The 20,645-nt window shown below is 52.5% G+C and overlaps 1 protein-coding gene across 1 annotated transcript in view; it reads left to right on the forward strand.

Moving 5' to 3' along the window:
• The window catches only part of ABTB2 (ankyrin repeat and BTB domain containing 2), a 202,655-nt gene that overhangs the window by 146,657 nt on the left and 35,353 nt on the right, over positions 1-20,645 (forward strand). The window contains exons 2-3 of the mRNA XM_003122881.5: positions 2,546-2,692; positions 9,995-10,208. Coding sequence (XP_003122929.2) covers positions 2,546-2,692; positions 9,995-10,208 — 361 coding nt within the window. The remainder of the gene's footprint in view (positions 1-2,545; positions 2,693-9,994; positions 10,209-20,645) is intronic.

The following is a 20,645-nucleotide window of genomic DNA, read 5'->3' on the forward strand; positions in this document are numbered from 1 at the left end:
GGTCCACATGTCCCCAGCATTGTTTCTGCGGATTAATCATGGAGAGGAGAAGAAGTCGGGGGCCTGCTTAAGGACTTGTACGTAAAAAGAGAGAAACCTTTTCAAATGTTCAGGATGTCCGTGGGTTTGAGCTTGTGGTGGGGGTTGGGGTGGGTTTCTCTTTTGTTTTACTTGGATGAAGGCTCAGAGCCAGACTAAGGTGTTTGGGTCCTCAGCTGCCAGGGAGAGGTGCCACTTTGGGGAGTAGGGCTGCGGGCAGGGGGAACCCCGTCAAGCCTTCCACCTCCTTCCACTGGAAACAGAGCTTTGAGGAAGTGCTTTGATGCCCGGATGTGTTGGGGGTGGTGGGGGCACGTCTCAACCACGCAGCAGGGCAGCAAGGCAGCACTGAGGAGGGCAGGGAGGCTGGGTCAAGGGAAGGGCAGGGCTGACCGTCAGCTGACCCTATAAAGTGGCCTGAGAAGCTGCCAGCATCTGGGCAGGAGGAAAGCTGCCATGGGTGAACCGAGCGGGAATAGCACTGCAGCAGTCTTGTCGTGTGCACAAGCCTGATTCGGGCAGCAGTAGGGGAATTTGTGGCATGGTCCTTAGCTTTGGGCTCACAGGGGGGTGAAGTATATACATTCCAGAGGCAATTCGACCTGGGTTCGCATCCTAGCTCTGCCGCTTAGAAGAGCAAGTTATTCACCTTGTCAGCTGCCCAGTATCTGACAAGGAGACAGCAGTGCCTACCATGTTGAAAGAATAAATGAGACGGTGGAAATAAAGCCAGCATTCCCGGCACATGGTGAAAATAAAGGCAACAGCCCCCGAAGAACAGTTACTAGTTACTCCTCACTCCCACTCCAGAAGCTAGTTAACTTCCTTTACCTCTGGTTAACACACAAAGAATCTGAGGCACAGAGAAGTGAAGTAACTTGCCCAAGATCACACTACTGGTTAAGTGACAGGGCCAGAATCGTGAACCCAAACGTTGCAGCTCTATGGCCCTGTCTTAATTGCTCTGCTCTATGACCTATGGCTGTTGTCATCCTTGTGACGTTTCTGTGTTCAGGTTAGGGGATTCTAACCCGGATTTGGCCACATCCCAGGGGCTCTCCCATTATCTCAAGGAATTTTAAGAGATTTTCCCAAAAGTGACTGATTCAATTCCTGTGTGTATTTGGCTAAAAAAAAAAAAAAAAAAAAAAAAAGTTCAAGGAAGTTAGACAAAGATGCCTTGATCAAAGAAACAGCCGTTACCAAAAATTGGGAATCTCTGTAGCCACAGGTCCTACACACCAACATGTCATTTTAAGCCAGTCTGATGTTGCTTTTCTGGTGCTTTCTAAGAAGCCACACAGTGAGTTGGAGAAATTTACAGGCTGTCACCCTCTGGGATTGATTCTGACAGCGCTGCTCCTCTGTTGTTGAAGTGCTAATGAAAAACACTAATTGGCCTTGGCCAGTGGCTGGGAGGCTCCCCTTCCTGGAGTGGAGAAGGCAGCCTGTGTTTTTCTGTGGTTTCTCCTAGTCCCGTCCTTGGCTTGAAGGAGGAAAGGGGGCGGCGTGAGGGAGGGAGAGGTGTGTGAGGGCGATGCTGCCCTTGGGGTGGGCAGGGAGGCCTTTGTCTCTGACTCCCCACCCCCTGAACTCTGTGAAGACAAAGCCAGGTCTCTTGGTCACCCCCGGATGCTGAAGGCAACACAGTGCCTAGACCAGTGGGGCACTTAGCGATTGAAGAAGGGAAGGAAGTAATGAAGTCCTCTGTGGCCCATGAGCCTCTGGAGGCCAGTTCCTTGTGCGGCTCTAAGAAAGGATGGTCCCCTCTTGCTTGAAACCACATCCACAGGAGTTCCCATCGTGGCTCAGTGGCTAACGAATCCAACTAGGAACCATGAGGTGGTGGGTTCGATCCCTGGCCTCGCCCAGTGGGTTAAGGATCCAGCGTTGTCGTGAGCTGTGGTATAGGTTGCAGATGTCACTTGGATCCTGCATTGCTGTGGCTGTGGTGTAGGCCGGCAGCTACAGCTCTGATTCGACCCCTAGCCTGGGAACCTCCATATGCCGTGGGTGTGGCCCTAGAGAAAAACAAAAAAGAAAAAAGGAAAAAACCCCACATCTACAGGGAGTTCTCTTCGTGCCTCAGCAGGTTACGAACCCAACTAGTATCCATGAGGATGCAGGTTCAATCCTTGGCCTCGCTCAGTGGCTTAAGGATCCAGCATTGCCACAAGCTACAGTATAGGTCACAGGTGTAAGTGGCTCAGATCCCACGTTGCTGTGGCTGTGGTGTAGGCTGGCAGCGGTAGCTCCAACTCGACCCCTTGCCTGGGAACTTCCATATGCCACAGGTGTGGCCCTAAAAAGCAAGGAAAAAAAAAAATCTGCAGGTGGGCCACCCCTGATTCTGGCTTCTATAGCACTGTTCACAGTGAAAAGTCAGCTGTCCTCAGTGGAGCCTTGAGATTTGCCCAAGGACTGCTCTTGACTGGACAGGGAGGGGTCGTGACCCGCCGAATTTGCATCCTTCCTCAGGTGACCTGCCCACCTTGTCTCCCCACAGGTGTCCTGTCCCTCCCTGCGTACTTCAGTCCCTACAACGGCGGGTCCCTGGGCCATGATGAGCGAGCCGACGCCTACGCGCAGCTGGAGCTCCGGACCCTGGAGCAGTCGCTCCTGGCCACCTGCGTGGGGAGCATCTCGGAGCTGAGTAAGTGAGGCATCCACATCCCACTGCCTTAATGGGACAGACAAGGAAGAGCCCACCTTTGGGGTCCTGGCTTCCCCCTCTTGTATGTTCCTTGCCTTCTCTGAAAGCTCCATTCATCCTTCAAGGCCAGAGGTTGCCAACTGGCAGCCCATAAACACCGATGGTTTTGGCCAGCCGTGCACTTAATCACATCCAAATCCAGATATCTCTGGTTTTTCTAGAGACATCAGATGATCTGGCACTGCTGCGCCCTGTTCCTACGTGACAGTCATGCGGGGTAGGGGTGGGGAGCAGCGGCTAAGGGACAGCACGCGTTCCTTACATTGTCACATACCTCGGTATCCACAGCTGCCCTGTCTCAGTTATTTTCCCTGCCTGGCCCCAAAGACTCTACATTTATAGTCGGTATTAGAAAGAAGTCACCTCCTGAAACCTCAACATATAAAAAAGAACGAAGAGTTCCTGTCGTGGCGCAGTGGTTAACGAATCTGACCAGGAACCATGAGGTTGTGGGTTCAATCCCTGGCCTTGCGCAGTGGGTTAAGGATCCAGTGTTGCTGTGAGCTGTGGTGTAGGTTGCAGATGCAGCTCAGACCTCAAGTTGCTGTGGCTCTGGCGTAGGCTTGGCAGCTACAGCTCCGATTAGACCCCTAGCCTAGGAACCTCCACATGCCATGGGAGTGGCCCTTAGAAAAGGCCAAAAGACCAAAAAAAGAGAGAAAAGAGAAAAGCAGAGCGTCTCTGGCTGCAGGAGGGCATGGTCTGTGGCTTCAGCCGTGCAGTGGCCAGGGCACCTCCCAGGACCTCAGAACACTCTGGAACACAGCGGGAAACCCCTGGGTCTAGGCCATTACCATTTGACAGCTGCTTCAAAAGAGTGTGTCAGGAGGCGGAAGATTGCCCACGCCTCCCCATCGTTCCTTCTCATTATTCCAATTATTGAAGAAATCAAACCACACACGCTGCGCCTCCTCGTTCTCCCTCGAGGTGTCCTGAGACCCCCCTTCCCCAGCGGAGGGTGAGTCGCCTGCCCCGGGCGGGGGTGGGGGTCACAGCACGCAGTGTGGAAGCAGATGGAGTTTCACTCTGCTCCAGCCTTTTCCGCTCATGAGTTCTTTGAGTTTTCTGGCCCCTGAATAGTGACTGGCAAGCCTTTCTGTTTCTTCAGGACACAGCTTCTTCCTTCCCTCCCCCCAGTCTTCCTCCTCTTCCCAAGACAGGAAGTGAAGGTGCCTGGTTCAAGGTCACAGAGCAGATTGGTAATAAAGCTGGGACTTCCGGGCTCTCTGCCTCCTGGGGGCATTACGGCATGGCCACCTGGGCCCCCTGCCCCCTGGGGACCCTGCAGGAAGTGGACTCGGGTGTGTGGCTTGATCTCCACCTGAGATGAATGCCTCCTGAACAGTGAGCTGTGTTTGGGGTCCTACACAGTCTGTTTGGTGAGCTCTCCTGCCCTGAGGACAGTGAGGGACACACTTAGCCCTCTGTCCCCTGGAGATCACCTTGGGTTTGTTTTGCATTTTGAACATTACGAGAGCACTTACTGTGGGAATGAAGCACCTCCTTTACTCTGCAGAGCAACTCAGCGCGGCATGTCCTGATGAGCGAACTGAGGCTCAGAGAAGAAAAGTCATTTTTGGAGTTCCCGTCGTGGCTCAGTGGTTAACGAATCCCGACTAGGAACCATGAGGTCGCGGGTTCAATCCCTGGCCTCGCTCAGTGGGTTAAGGATCCAACGTTGCCCTGAGCTGTGGTGTAGGTCACAGACGAGGCTAGGATCTGGCGTGGCTGTGGCTGTGGCAGAGGCCGGCAGCTGTAGCTCTGATTGGACCCCTAGCCTGGGAACTTCCATATGCCAAGGGTATAGCCCTAAAAAGCAAAAAAAAAAAAAAAAAGTCATTTTCCCCAAGTCAGACTGCTAATGGGAAGAATCAGAGTGGGGGCTTGTCTCCTGCTGTGTCTGGCCTTAGCAAAGGTCTTACTTACCTAGGGCTGTGGGCTTCCTAGATGTGGCTAGCAACCCAGCCACCAGCATCTCAGGGCAGCTGAGGTCAAGGTCAGAGTGTGATCGTGGCTTTTATCCTAGAGCCTTTTCTTGTAGTGGCCTCTGTGCCCCTCATAATCCACGGTCAGGCCCAAGGGGAGCAGTCAGAAACTTCCTTCAGGGGAAGGTCTTGTCATCACCCTGTCCTTGCCGTTCAGCCTAGGGACCGAGTCCTATCAGTCCTACCTTCTAAAACTCTTCTAGGGAGTTTCTGTTGTGACCCAGCAGTAATGAACCTGACTAGTATCCATGAGGATGCAGGTTGGGGCCCTGGGCCCACTCAGTGAGCTAAGATCTGGCATTGGCGCGAGCTGTGGTGTAAGTCGCAGACGAGGTTTGGATCCTGCGAGGCTGTGCTGTGGTGTAGGCCAGCAACTGTAGCTCCAATTCGACCCCTAGCCTGGGAACGTCCATGTGCTGCAGGTGTGGGCCTAAAAATGTAAAAATAATCATAAAATTTAAAAATATTCTACGTTTTAATTTGTTCCCTTCATCACCTCACTGCTACCAACTCCACCCAAACGGGGGCTGCTCAGTATCCCCTCCATTCCCTCCATGGCTTCCCAGCACCCTCAGTGAAATCCCAGATCTGGCATATGATCTGGCTCCATCACTTTCTACTCTTCTCTTGTTGACCTGCTCCAGCCACCCCGGGCTCCTGACCAAGATCCTCCAACCCCAGGGCCTTTGCACCAGCTCTTCCTCTGCCTTTTTCCTGCAGATGCCCAAACACGTTAGTCCTTCACATTCTTCAAGTCTCTGCCCAAATGACTTGCTAGACAGGCCCTCCCTGAGCACCCTGCAGAGACGAAGGGTCCCACCCTTGTTCCTCTGTCTCCTACCTTATGGCTTTGGTTTGTTCAAAGTACTAGCCGATGTTTGGGATTTATTGCATGATGACTTGTGGGTGGTCATCTCTCTCATGTGATTAGAACATCAGCTTCATGAGAATGGAGGCTGTATCTGTGTCCCCTGCTGTATTGTATCATTGTGATGAGAACAGTACCTGAGGGGTGGGGTGGGTGTGTAGGAATGAGTTCTCCATCATCCAGCTTTCTCCTCCTGGAACCTGCCTAGGCTTGGTCCCCATCCTGGTCCAGCTGCTCCTCCGGCCAAGGGGAAGAAGCATCCCCAGAGCATCTGCATCTTTCCCAGACAGCCAAGCAGGCTGTGTCATGTGCCAAGTTGCACTTGCTCCCTTGCCCTGAAACCAAGGTTTTTGCTAATGGGAGGGAGGGAGGGAGGAGACGAAGGTGGAGGAAGGGACTGCAGATTTTCTCTCCGAGACTGGAGAGCTTAATGAGGCTAGTGATACTTGGTACTGAGCACCTCGTACCTAAAACCTCGTACCAGGTCTAACACATACTCACCCCTGCACCTCCCAAGGCCAGCCTGCCAGGGAGGCTGAGGAGTTCATTCTTGTTTTAAGTCCAGCTGCAAAGGAGCTTGGGCACTTGTATTTTCCTCTGTCGCTCTCTGCCCTGAGAACGTAAATGGGAGGGAATAAGAAATAAACAAAACATGTCTCTTTGAAGGGAGCCGGATGGTATGGGTGCCTCACTTTGGAGACAGTGCTGAATTCCAGGCTTTCCCCTGCTGCTTTTATTCCGTAGCTCCTGATGCAGGTAGGACAGACCAGGCGGAACTCGTAGCCCCTCCGATCAAGGCTCTTGTGATTTACAAGCAAGAGGGCTTATTTCTTCACGCTCGCCAGTGTTTCTGGGCTTCTGACTCAGGTCTCCTCAAACTTAGGATCAATTGATTTCAAGCACAAGGACACTTCAGAAACGCCTCCTGGCTGCACCAAACCAAGACAGCCCCTTCCGCCACAGCTTCTCAAACTCTCTGGGGTGACAGGCCAGTGATTATATCCCCCCAACACTGTTGCACACTGCAACTTTTATAAAATATAATAAAAGGAAACATATAGAAATATGAGCTAATGAACAGGTAAGATGCGAGCCAATTTTTTAAAATTAGTATTAGACTAAATGGGCTTAAAGTCACTCTGTCAGATTGCCCTGGAAGTTATTTCAAGGTGACTCAGTTTTTGAAATGAATCTGTGAACTAGTAACCACCAGGTCACAGACCTGTCCCACCTCGCTAACCACACTTCAAGTAGCAGTGTCGCAATAGTTGAGGGCATGCATTTGGGACCCAGGGACCCAGCCCAAGTCCTGGCTACTTCACTTGCTTGTCATGCAGCTGGACTAATCATTTACTGTCTCTGAGCCTGTGTCCTCATCTGTAACATGGAAATGCCTCCCTTACAGGGTTGTTGTAAAGATGAGAGATTCCGTCTATCTTTTTCTGTCCATCGCAAAGCCTCGCACATAGAAGGTGGCTGGGAGGAAAATCACTCTGGGAGAACATTCAAAGCAAGCAGCTGCCTTTAGCTGTAACCAGGGGTGCAGCACAGTGTAAGTTTTTAGACGCCTGATCAGAGTTATCTGCAGGCATCTGCCTCTTTGGTCTTTGAGGGAAACTAACAGCCCACAGTTGGTCTTGGAGCAAAGCGTCCAGGGACTTCATCTCCAGTGACCATTCTGCTGCCTTCACGGTTTTCCAAACCTTTGAGAGGCCCCTCTGTTCCTGGCTTCCCTTTTGGGAACCCTCGGGAGACACTTTTATTCCTTCCTGGATTTTCTTGCTTGTATCCTGGCTGGAAATGTGCTGCCAAGGATTCCACACCAGTAACAGTGAAACGGCCTTAAACATAATTAATGATAATGACTTCTGCTTGTTGAGCCTTTGAAATGATACTTCAACAAGATTTCCTTGATGTTAGGAGTGGAGGACTCTGAATTCTCCTCCTTGTGGTCCTGTGGTCTTGCCAACACTTAGGACATTTAGACCTGGAGAAACGGGAGCCAGGTTTCAACTTACTGCTGCCAATGGCGCTGTACAACTGGCTGCTGGGCGGCGGCTTGGCCCGGGGTGGTTGAGGCCAGTTTCTACCACCCAGGAGCCCGAGGGCAGGGCTGGGTCTGGCTTTTCAGGGCTGGACTCCTCCTTCCTGGGAAATGTGGGGCAGTGCCTGACAGCAGGCAGAGGTCCTAGAAGGAAGAGCACCATGGGGTAGGGTAGGCGCTCTGTAGGGTAGAGAATAATAACAATAGGACAGTAATAATAACGGTGATGTATTTAACTTACCAGGCGGGAACTCATTCGGTGCCAAACACGATGTTAAGTGCTTTATGTTTATTATTTATTTGACTCCCCAGAATTTTGTTTGCTTGTTTGTTTTAGGGCCGTACCCTCGGCATAGGGAAGGTCCCAGGCTAGGGGTCAAATTGGAGCTACAGCTGCCAGCCTACACCACAGCCGCAGCTGGATCCAAGCCACATCTGCTGTCTATACCATAGCTCACAGGAGTACTGGATCCTTAAGCCACTGAGCAGGGCCAAGATCAAACCCGTGTCCTCATGGATTCTAGTTCAATTCATTACCTCTGAGCCACAATGGGAACTCCTGAACCCTTAGAATTTTTAGGTTAGAAAGGATTATTCCCATTTTACAGATGAGCCTTTGAGAAGTAACTTACATAAGAGTTGGAAGTAGCAGAGCCCTGATTTGAAGCTAACGAGGTCTGACTCGGGAATCTATGCTTGCATCCACTTACCTGGTGATTCTCAAACCTGACTGAATGTTAGACTCACCAAGGGAACTTTTACAAAATGCAGATTTTCCTGGGTCCTGCCCCAGACCAATCAACTCAGAATTGGGGGCTGGGGACCAAGGGTCAGGAACTCAGTGCCCACAGCCCTCTTGGTGCTGGGGTTTGTCCGGAGGTACCAGGCAGCTGAGTCAGAGCTACAGGATGCGTGGGGTCTACTGCGCAGACAGGAGTGAGCCTTGGAGGTGGGAGGCATGGAGGGCTCTCTCCCAGGGGAGAGCCCGATTCCAGGGCTGTCATTGCCCCTGCTTGGAAGCCAGACACCGTTGCTGTGGCTGTCGTGGGACAACTTGGCAGAAAGGAATGTGTAAGGCTATTTTTGTCATGCTCCAAAAGTTCGCTGAGCACCTGTTATGCCTTAGAACCTGCACAGAGCTCCAGGGACACATGGAGCGGGTACCAGGCTGGCCAACGCCAGGCAGGGAAGGTTAACCGAGTCAGTGAATGACTCACTCCTGCCAAATGACACCTCCCTCACCATGTGAAAACCTACTCACTTCTCTCACCTTAGCACCAGCCTTGTCCAGAGGCTTTCCCTCCAAGGGGCTATCACGGGGGCAGGGGGTAGGGGGGAAGCTGACCCACAGGAGATGCCCCCCCCCCACCTGAGTTCTCAGACCCGAGAAGAATAGGAGGCACCACTTTTCTTAGCACCAGGGCCCACAGGTGCCGGGACCATTTCCGCCATCCTTCCTCAGCATTGTGGCCTCATACAATGATGGGATGTTTCCTGTCCCGGGCTGGTGGGTTATTGAAAAGACTTGACTTGGGCAGAAACACAACACAGGATATGGGGACCCGAGGACCCCACAGACTTCAGGAGGGAAGGCCACAGCCTGGGTCGCAGTTCCATTCAGGGACCTTGGCGCCACACAAGCCTGGATTCGGATTTAGGCTCTACCCGTTACTTAGCCTCTGGTCACCGAGGCATCCCAGGGACCTGGGAGATGCCTGGGGTCAGTAAATGCTTGCTCACCACCTAAGCCTCAGTCTCCTCATCTGTAAAATAGGGATAATATTTGGGACCCAGCCAATTAAATCCTGTTGCTAGGAAACCGAACGCTTGGCACATAGTGAGCCCATCCATGGTGGTGGGGCGGTGGTGGGAGTTTTTCTTGAGGCCGTGAAGAAGGGAGGTACCTTTTCTGCAGACGTACCTGGGCTTTGCACCTGACAGCACGAGGCGGGGCAAGAATCACCATGCAGCCTGGCGCCGGACCAAGAGGTTGGGAGATCAGGTCCAGAGAGATTCGCGCAGTCAGAGCTGGGGAAAGCCTGTGAGGTGGTGGAGAGAGTGAGGATGTTGAAAGAGAAACCACATTAGCATAAGTTCTGGTGGAGCCCAGCCCTGGCAAGGGTTTCGTTCTGCTCTTAAGGCAGGACTGCAAGTGAAAGGGAATTGAAATTGCTATCGTGTGTCTGGGTGACAGTTTCCACCTCCGCCTGCTGCCTCTGGGTAAACAGTAATTTTGCATGCGGTTTAGGAGCTGCTTCTCTTTCGCAAGTATCCTTGGAAGAATGGGGGCTATGAACTGAGACTTTTTCTCACTTTTTCCTCCTCCTCTCTGCCCTCCCTGCCAGGTGACCTGGTTTCCCGTGCCATGCACCACATGCAGGGGCGCCACCCCCTGTGTCCTGGCTCCAGCCCCGCCCGCCAGGCCCGCCAGCCGCCCCAGCCCATCACCTGGTCCCCTGATGCCCTCCACACGCTCTACTACTTCCTGCGGTGTCCACAGATGGAGTCCATGGAGAACCCCAACCTGGACCCCCCAAGGATGGCCCTGAACAATGAACGGTAGGAATCTACCTTGGGCTGCACCCCCGGTGGGCCAAGCTACCCAACGTGTGTTGACTGACTGAGTGACCTACAAGGTAGAAAAAAAGCCCTGGCCCTGGAATGCAGTGGGATTTGTTTTACCCTAACCTGATGTGGTGTGAGGTCACTGGGGCTCAGAAGTTGGGCTTTGGCCTGTCTCACAGCGCTAGCGGTCCCTACCTGGGCTCGCTGAAATTCAGTTGCTTCTTTTATAAAATGAGTTATTCACACCTATCAAGAAAAGTGGTAGTAAGAATCGAGTGAGCTAGTGCTCTTCAGATAAAGCACTTAAAACAGAGAGTGTCTGAGTGATAACTGGACCCTCTATCAGTGGCAGCTGTCACCTCTCTGGATGACAGTGATGTCACTATTACCATCATCCTCGTTAGGAATCGTAGGCATGTTTTGCCCTGTCCACTCATTTTACAGCTGAGAATATCATGGCTCTAGCAGCTTCGTGGATGAAGAGCCCAAGCATCCAGGCCTGCTGGCCTCCAGTCTAGGGCTCTCCACAAGGTCCCAGCCCTTTCCTAATTGGCGAAAGGGTCACTAAGAACAGATGTGTAGGTTGGACACTGCTCAAGGAGAGGGGCATGAGTCGGGCACACACATGGCCATCAGCCATCATGAAAACACTGGCAATCCTGCAGACAGGTTGCAAAAACTGGAAAGGGGGAGATGCCCAGGAGTCAGGTGGCCTGGGCACACATAGCAGCTCTGGCATTCATGAACCCTGAGAACTTTATGCAAGGTTCCTAACCTCCCTGAGCCTCAGCGTCCTCAGCTGTCAACACAGGGCAGAATGAAGCACTTGTCACGATTCAGGGAGGATCAGTCACGTTTATTGAGTATTTGCTGCTTGCCAAGTGCTATGCTGAGCACTTTACACATGGGCTCACACTTCCAGGAAATAAGTGCTCTTTGCAACCCCATTTCACAGATGGGTAAGTGGAGGCACAGAGAGATTTAGTGCCTTGACAAGGCCACACAGGCTCTGCTCATGACCAGGGTACCATACCTTTTGTCATTACAAGAGATAGAAAGCAATAGTGGCCCAGTACACACAGGTAGTAGATTCCCAGTAAATGCTGCCACTGCTCTGTTATTTATGGTATCAGTATTCGATCATCATTGTCTTATTTCTCTGGGATCTAGACAGTAAATGCAGGACAAGACCAGTCATCCTGGGCCTGACACAGAACAAAGGTGGCAGGTGGTGGCCCCGGGTTTCCTGAAAGCAGCATCCATTGGGGAGGTGGAGGCCAAGAACGGGCCCCATGCTCCAGCTGTTTCTGCTTTGTGGAGAAGTTGCTGGGGTCGCCAGAGCTGGCTGGGAGGGAGAAAGGGCAAGGAAGACATCTGGAGGACGTGGGCACAGGCAGAGGAGGCTTGCTTCCCCAAGGGGCTAGACTGAGCCTAAGGCTGGGCCATCCAAGCAGAGGTGGCCGGGAGAGGAGGACAAGGAGCCTTCTTTGGACCCGCTGCCCTGGGCAGGGCTGCTTGACCTGCCAGCTTGACCATGGCTGTGGTGCTGGCCCGGGAGACGCTCTTCTTCTTTGTGGCTTCCTTCTGGCTTTCCTCCCACGAGGATTCCCAGCTCCTGAGGCTCTAAACCACGGCATCAGGGTTTCGGTGTAACCCGAGCTGCTGGTCTCTCTGTGATTGTGATGGCTGAGCTCGAGTGGTCACAGAGACGCGAGGCCATGTTTCGATGGCTCATTATTTACAAACCGCACTGTCTGTGGCTCAGAGTAATTGGCTCCCGAGGCATTTTTCCATGAATCATTTCAAATGAGTATTAGACGCATGGGAAATTGGAACTACCCCTCGGAAAAAGGAATCCCCAGATTTTAGATTTGGGCACTAGATGGAGGACCCCTTAAAAATACCCAGGCCTGCAGACAGCCCAACAGCGATCTGGTGGAGGGGTTCCTGGCTGCTCAGACTCACTGTGACAAGGCCTCAGACAGCCTGGCCAGCATTTCCACTGCAGGCTGGGCTGCCTGACCCCAGGAGGCACCGCCACTGCCATACCCTCAGCAGAGCTCTGTGCACAAAGGAGCTGGAGTTTGCTAGGGCCCCACCGTGACAAAGCTTTGCTTTTGTGAGTTTGAGGATGTCTGTCTCTTTCTCCCCCTCCCCCACCTCATTCCCTTAAAGTTCCTCCCTCTGTCCCATGACCAGAGCCCGGGAGTCAGGTCCCTCAGCCAGAGAGCCTCTGATGTCTGGTGTGACGGTGGGTGTGGGGCCCAGAGGCCTTCTGTTGGAGGTTCGATGGTTTGGGGATGTCTGGTCCATTGGGATGAAGGGACCTCTCCATGGCCTCGCACACATGGCCTAAGAGCTCAGTCTTGTGGCTTGGGTTTGGCCCACGGCATCAATTTTGGTACCACTCCAGTATGTGTTCATAGATTTCGATTTTGAAGAAATTACCTTTCTTTCTTCCCCCTGGGGGCTGCATGACCACAAGCATGCTGACCAAGGGCAGATGGCTCATCCCTCTGTGTGATGCGCATCCTGGGTTCCCTGCAACGTCCCATGCCACCTCTGCGCTGGTCATGAGGGCCTCAGTATCTCTCCATAAGGACCATTCTCCCCAGAGCCTCCTGTCTGGGTGTGGGAGGGAGGAGGGAGTTGTAGAAGCAGCAGGAGCTCTGGGCAGCAAGGGGCAGCTTTGCAGGCACAGGGAGGCACGCTGTATCTGCCACCACAGTGAGTCGTGAAAAGCTGCGGGCTTCCAAGCAGAGGCCTGAGCTCAGATCCAGCCTCCCATTCAGGCGCCTTCATGCCTCAGGCTCCACATCTGTAAAATGGGGCTAAGTGACCCCATCAGGGAAGGTGAAGCAAGATAACATGTGAAATGAGCCAGCTCTTCCCTTTTTTTTTTGGTCTTTTGTCTTTTTACGGCACATCCACGGCATATGGAGGTTCCCAGGCTAGGGGTCTAATCAGAGCTACAGCTGCCAGCCACAGCAACGCCACATCCAAGCCGCGTCTGTGACCTATACCCCAGCTCACGGCAACACCGGATCCTTAACCCACTGAGCGAGGCCAGGGATCGAACCTGCAACCTCATAGTTCTTAGTCGGATTTGTTTCCACTGCTCCACAACGGGAACTCTGCCAGATCTTCCTTTTAAAGGGCATTTCTATCTGCTTCTGTTTCCTTTGTGCCCACAGTGAATCAGCAAGGTGGGTACTAGCATTACCTGCATATCACAAATCAGGGCATGAGGCTGGGGGCACTTAGCTGCTGAGGACTTGAGCAAGGATTCAGATCAGGTCTCTCTGACCTGAAAGCCCTCGCCCTTCACCAAGCCAGGCTACAGCTTTCCACTCGGCTGCTGAGACCCACTCCTAAAGCTCTAAGAACCTGGGTGGGTCTTGGCCCTTGGGTCACCTCCTGGCTGTGCCTCTCCTCTCCCAGGACGCCTCCCTTGCCACCCTGGGAGAGCCTCGCAGCTGGAACCTCCCCACACCCCTCCCAGGATCCCTTCCTTGCTGGCAGCTTTGCATCAAGGCACCAGGCAGGATCTCAAACACAGGATTAGTCACAGCTGCCGCCCTGGAGGCATGTCATCACCCGGGACTGAGCTCAGAAAGTGAAAGAACTTGCTGTCAGAGATCCAGGGTTACCCAGGGAGATCGGGGGGAGCCTCCTTCCCCCAGGTCTAGAGGGGAATGGGCAGCCATCTGGCCAATTGTGGTCCTTGCTTTGTCGTGCCGGGAGGCAGAGGAGTGGGTAGCTGGGATAGCCTCCTGGGCAGAGGACATCGTCCGCCTGGGAATGAGGAGTGTGGGGAGGTGGAAAGGAAGGCTCTGTAGACGTGCAGGAGCCGAGGGAGGTCTGTTGGCTCACCAGCAAACTGCTGGAAGGAGACCTCATCCAGCAGAGCACAGAGGGAGAGAGATGCAGCTAGAGCAGTAGGGGATGCTGAGGTAGACAGGGGTTGATCTGACTTTCTGCTTCAGAACCTTGGGTGTTAGGGGGATCAGGTTCACCAGGCCGTGCTGCCGGCAGCAGCAGAGAAGCCAGGCCCTTGCGGAATATCTGGGAATACTGGCAGGGAAGGCGGGCCACACGTCCATAAACCAGCCCGCTGGCTTAGGTGTCAAGCACTGGTCCCTTGCTTCCCTCTCACCAGCCCTGCTCGGTGCCCCTTTGTGGAGAGAAGCACCCTCCCAGGGCTTGGGGTCTGCTGGTGTTCAGGACACTAAGCCAGGGGGAGAGTCTGATTTGGGACGGAGCCTAGAAATATCTGGTGTCATGTTTCGCAGCCAGGGGAGCCCCATCCGAGGGGAGAACGGTGACTCAAAAACACGCGTTTGAGATCTAACTTATCGCTCTCTGATTTTAGAAGCTTCAGCCTCCCCAGAGCCCAGGTTCTATAGACAGCGGACATTTAGACTTCACAGCCACTGTAAGGTGTGAGCGCTGAAGAATTACTATCAATAGCGCTTTTAGAATGGTACCTGGGCACAGTGAACGCTCAGTATCAGCTGCTATGATGATTAATATCAGGCAGAAGGAATAGGGTATGCTGAGACCACATGGCAAGAGAGAACCAGTACCTGCAAGAGAGAATGAACAAGTGTGATGCCCGAGGTAGCTGGGACCTCCATGGGGCCAAAACAGGGAGGGGAGGGTGGAGCTTGTGGCCTAGAGGCCCCACCCGGCCAGCTCTGTGGTTTCTGTGATTGGCTGGTTTTCATTTGCCCTCTCCCGACACATCCCTTCTCAGTGCCTGGACCTCTCTGAGAATGAAGGCGCTGTGAGGAGAGGTGCTCCTGCTGCCAGGGCCCACCTGGCTGGTAGGTCCTGCACCTCCGGCAGATTCAGGAGGGACAAGGGGCCTAGAGGGCTGGCTTGATACTAATCTTAATCCCTGTTCCCCTGAAGCTGTATTTGCTCAGAGATCCAAGCCCTTGACCAAGTAAGATCCTGGCAGAAGATGCTGTATGTGGGCCCAGGTCTTGGCTGTCTTGATCCGTGTCGTGCTGGCCAAGAGGGTTCCCACAGTTCCTGGGTTATGTGCACAGAATTCAGAAGAGCGGGACTTAGCAAAGGTGTCACCCTGTACAGGTCCCACCCACTCCACCTGAAGTCCACACTGTGTCTTCGGTCTGGCCCAAGGATAGGGGGATCCCACCAGCCTCTCAGGTCATCCCAGAGGCATCTCTTGGCTACCTTCTAGCAGCATGACACATCAGCCCATCTTTCTAGGCCTGTTTCTTCATCAGTAAAGTGGTGACGATAACAAGGTGTCTGCTGGGGTTAAATAATACAGGCGAGCACTTCACTCAGTGCCTGACACATAAAAGTCCTTACAAACGGTGGGTGCCATTCCCCAACCCTCTTGTCAACGTGGTCATAAATCCGCTTAGATGGTGTGCTTGACACAGAATAGTCTCTCATCATTGATATAGGATGGCGATTCTTTTTTTTTTTTTTTTTATAAAACTGCATAAAGATTTATTTGTTGTTGTTGTTGTTGTTATAGGATGGCGATTCTTAAAATATGGTTCTGGGGATTAGCATCTGGGGAGTCCCCGTTGTGGAACAGTGGAAGTGAATCTGACTGGGAGCCATGGGGTTGGGGTTCAGTCCCTGGCCTCGCTCAGTGGGTTGAGGATCCGGTGTTGCCATGAGCTGTGGTGTAGGTCGCAAACAAGGCTCGGATCTGGCATAGGCTAGCAGCTGTGGCTCCGACTGGACCCCTAGCCTGGGATCCTCCATGTGCCGTGGCTGCGGCCCTAAAAAGACAAAAGACAAAAAACCAAAAAAAAGTAGCATCTGGGTTAGTAACACAACTGCTACTAAGGCAATTACTGCTACCATTATTGATATTACTAATGTATCCACTGCCACTACCAAGAGTAATAATAAAGCAGCTCCTAATATTACTCCTACTTACAAACACCCCTGCCAGTTAGAGCGAGCATTCAAGAGCGCATGTTAAGTGACAGATACCATCTTAAGTGCTTTACTTACTGACTCATAGTTCTTGTACTTCTGCGGATCAGCCGGGAAGGGAGGTAAGACAAATAGGAAGAGCGGCTTATGTGGTTGAGTCTCACGCTCATGAGAGAGGCAAAAACAAGACAGAAGCGGGGAAAAGGAGCACAAACCAACAGACAGCGCAAAAGGAAGCTTGGTTGTATGACACTGCCTTCGGCTGACCCTCAGACCTCGCCACTAGCCTGGATTCAATCCTAGCTCTGCCACCTAGGAGCTGGGTGGCCGGGTCATTCGGCCTCTGTGCCTCAGCTGCTGCTTAGCACACGACTGGTGGTGCCCACCTCAGAGGGGCGTTACGGGGATGGAGTTCATATACATGAAGCACCGGTGCCTGGCACGCGGTATGTCAGCTGTCTTCGTCCTCTTTCTCTTCCGCCTCCTCCTCCGCTTCTTCCTCCTTTTCCTCATCTTCCTCCTGCTTTTCTTCCTCCTCCTCCTCTTCCTCCTCCTCTTCCTCTTCCTCCTCCTCTTCCTCTTCCTCCTCTTCTTCCTCTTCCTCCTCTTCCTCCTCCTCCTCTTCCTCCTTCTGCTCCTTCTCTTTCTCTTCTCCTCTTCTTCCTCCTCATATTCCAGACAACCTTGAGACATTAAGACTAGTGGGGAAGCGTGGGCAGTAGAAGTCACAAAGGGATTTTTCTTACCTCAAAGTACATATTTCAGGGAGTTCTGTCGTGTCTCAGTGGTTAACGAATCCGACTAGGGACCGTGAGGTTGCAGGTTCGATCCCTGGCCTCGCTCAGTGGGTTAAGGATCCGGTGTTGCCATGAGCAATGGTGTAGGTCACAGACATGGCTTGGATCCCGCATTGCTGTGGCTCTGGCGTAGGCCGGTGGCTACAGCTCCGATTGGACCCCTAGCCTGGGAACCTCCATATGCTGCAGGTGCAGCCCTAGAAAAGACAAAAAAAAAAAAAAAAAGCAACAACTATATATTTCACAGCATAAATGGATCTACATATCAGAACCACAGCAACAACTATATATTTCACAGCATAAATGGATCTACATATCAGAACCACAGAATTAAACGTTTTGTTTTGTTTTGTTTTGTTTTGTAAGTCATCGCTGATTATTGCTTATCTAGGCAAATGCTAGGTGGGCTCGAGCTGTTTTTCCATGGAGATGTGTGCTCAGAGGTGCCTGTGTGTGAGGGTCAAACAGCCCCTCCTCCTGCAGCTCTGTGATCTGGACACTTCTTACCGTTTGAGCCCCAGTTTCCTCCCATGTGGAGTGAAGACCTAAGCATGCTTACTTCCAGGGAGCCCCCCAGGTTCTGGGGCCGGGTCCCCTTCACATGTGAGGTACCCAGCGAGGAGAGGCCCTCTTTGTTGCAGTCCAGATGCAGGAGGGGGATGCTTCCCCTCAGATGAGCACTTTACATAAATAGGAGGCGCCCGCGGATAAGCTCTGCGTTCAGTCTGAAGAAGTGGGCTCGTTAATCTTTTGCTCAGCTTGCGAAAGTGTTTTCTTATCAAATAATAGAGATGATGGCAGTGGTGGCTTTCTGCTACTGACTTCTGGTTCCCTTAAATACCATTTCAAGAAGATTTGCAATGTTAAGCTCTTTTCTCTTTCCACTCCCCCCTTTTGTGCATTAAATTTCCATCTGTTTACCCAAAATAGAAGTAAAGGAAAGAAAAGTAGCTGTTGGGTGAATTAAGTACTTGTTTCCATGTACCTCCCAGGCTGGTGCGTCCAGCGACCTCCAAAGGGACTTGTCTGCAGTCTGCGGTGCACACAGGGACCAGTCGCTCCCACCCCAGTCATTCTCCATCACCTCATCTGCTTTTCTTCCGAGAACCCTCCTCTGTCTGAAATTACCTTGTCTGTTTTGTTTACTGCCTTTTCTGCGCCATCCTGACCTCCCTAGAAGATAAGCACAGTGGGTCAGTGTTCCCACCGGGACCCCAGCACATAGAATGTCCCCTGGCACAGAGGAGGCAGTTAGGTATCTTCTCCAGTAATGAGACAGACTATAGCACCTAAAGTTGGACTTTTGGAGTCAGAAAGACCACCCGTGGGGGGTCTGCTCTGCCATTTACTAGCTGTGTAACGATGGGCAAGTTAATTTCTCAGGTCTCAGTTTCCCCAGCTTTGAATGGAAAATGGCTTGATCTACTTCCAAAGATTTTTGTGGGGATCAAATGAGGTAATCCACTGATAGGACTTAACGCAGAGTAAGCTCTTCATATGTGGTGGCTGCTATTATCCGTATAATTACTATTTTCATAAACCAGTGGAAGGACTAAACTGTGTTTAATGCATAATAACCAAAAACAAGGGTGAATTTAAAAATCACATCTACTCAAAATGCATGTCTTTTTTTTCCCCTCTCTATATACTGCCTTCAGCCTCTGCCCTTAACTCCCTCTCACCCCACCCCTGACCGTGGCCGGGGAGCTAGGCAAGCGACAGAGAAGATGGGGTAGACCAGATGTCACAGAGGACTAATTGGGTGAGGACTGTTTTGAACAGAGATATGTACAAACTTTGGGTTTACTGCAACCCACCCCCTACGGATCTCAAAGAACTCTAAAACCTGGATTTCATCCACCCACTGGTTCAAAGCCCAAGCAGCGAGTCAAACACGCTGAAGTTAGTGACGTCACTTGTGTCCTAGGCCTCTCGCCTGCTGGTTTGGCCACGGTGCCTACACATCATGGGCTGCCACGGTCAAGCATTAAGCATGGGAGTGATATGATTTGACGTCTTTTTACATGGTCTGGAAGAATCTGGATGAAGCCTTCCAGTTTATAAAGCACTTATTTTGTTTTGTTTTGTTTTGATCTTTTTAGGGCCGCACCTGTGACATATGGAAGTTCCCACGCTAGAGGTTAAATTGGAGCGACAGCAGCTGGCCTACGCCACAGCCACAGTAATGCGGGATCCCAGTTGCATCTGCAACCTACCCCACAGCTCACGGCAGCACCGGACTCTTAACCCACCAAGCAAGGCCAGGGATCGAACCCGTGTCCTCATGGATCCTGGTGGGTTCGTTACTGCTGAGCCACAATGCGAACTCCATAAAGCACTTTAAACACACAGCAGTCCAGCAGGTCCTCCCAAGCTCTCAGGAAGCGGTTTCCACTCCCATTTACAGATGAGCAGACTGGGGCCTTCAGAGGGTAAAGGGGCACCCAGGGTCACAGCTAGAACAGGCAGATCTGGCACGGGCAGGGAGGTCCAATGATAAAATGCACTGAGTTCACAGCATCCAGGGAGATACCTTCCTCCTGCCTCCCAGGGGAGGGGGCAAGACCCTGGAAGCTGTTCTCTCTGTCCGAGCCCCCTGCCCCATGTGACATGGGCTGCTCGCTCTCAGCATCTGGGGGCCTCTTCCCCATCAGACTTGAGTTCGCTGGCTCTCGGGGGCCAGCAAAGGTGGCATCTGTCCAGCATCCGAGAAGGAGCGAGCCAGGGCTGGGGGCAGACAAAGGAAGTGGCAGTGCCAGATAACAGGGGCTGGAGACAGCACAGGATCTCAACCCAGCCGTTGACAAGTGCCCTAGGGGCTGCCTGTTGCATATGACTTCCTGTCCCATTGTTGCGCCCACCAGTCCCCACAGAGGAGGAGAAGAGGTGGGAACTGCCAGGCCCAGGGGCTTCATTCGGTTGGAGTATTTTTGTAACGGGGCAGCCACAATCCCCTTTGTCTGCACCGAATGCCTCGGTGCTGGGAAGTCCCAACTCAGAGGGAACAGGCTTTGCTTTCTTAGCAAAGGCGTCTTCCGAGGCCGAGCTGTGGACTTGCCAGACACTGAGGATGGGGACAGGAGAGGAGCTCAGGCGCTGTCTGGAGTCAGGCTGGGCTGGTCTCTGGCCTGCTCCTACTTGCCTGCCAGCCAGCTCTCCAGAGTTCCCTCCGCCCACGAGACCAACCGCCTCTGATAGCCGCCTCCTTTGCTGCTTTCATATTTGAGATTTGGGGGAAGAAGGCACTTAAGAGCTCTGGAGTGTCCCCCTGGGGTTTTGGGGCCCAGCCCAGCATCCGCCCCTGCTGCCTTCAGGACTGATGAAGCTGTATGTGCCAAAGCTAGAGTTTGGGAGTTCCCGCTGTGGTGCAATGGGATCGGTGGTGTCTTGGGAGCACTGGGATGCAGGTTTAATCCCCAGCCTGGCACAGTGGGTTGAGGTCACGGCTGCGGCTCTGATCTGGTCCCTGGCCCAGGAACGCCATATGCCATGGGGTGGCCAAAAAAGAAGAAAAAAAAAAAAGCTGGAGTTTGTGCAGAGCGGGGAAGTGGCACACTGGGGCAGCCTCTCCTCCCCTGCGCCTGCCTTCCGGCTCAGAGCATTACATATGTGGCAGTTTGGTCTCAGGAAAGACTCCAGAATCTCTCTTTTTTTTTTTTTCTCTTTTTTGTCTTTTTTTTAAGGCCAAACCTGCAGCATATAGAGG

Source organism: Sus scrofa, chromosome 2 (assembly GCF_000003025.6).
Source record: "Sus scrofa isolate TJ Tabasco breed Duroc chromosome 2, Sscrofa11.1, whole genome shotgun sequence".
Classification (NCBI taxonomy): Eukaryota; Metazoa; Chordata; class Mammalia; order Artiodactyla; family Suidae; genus Sus; species Sus scrofa.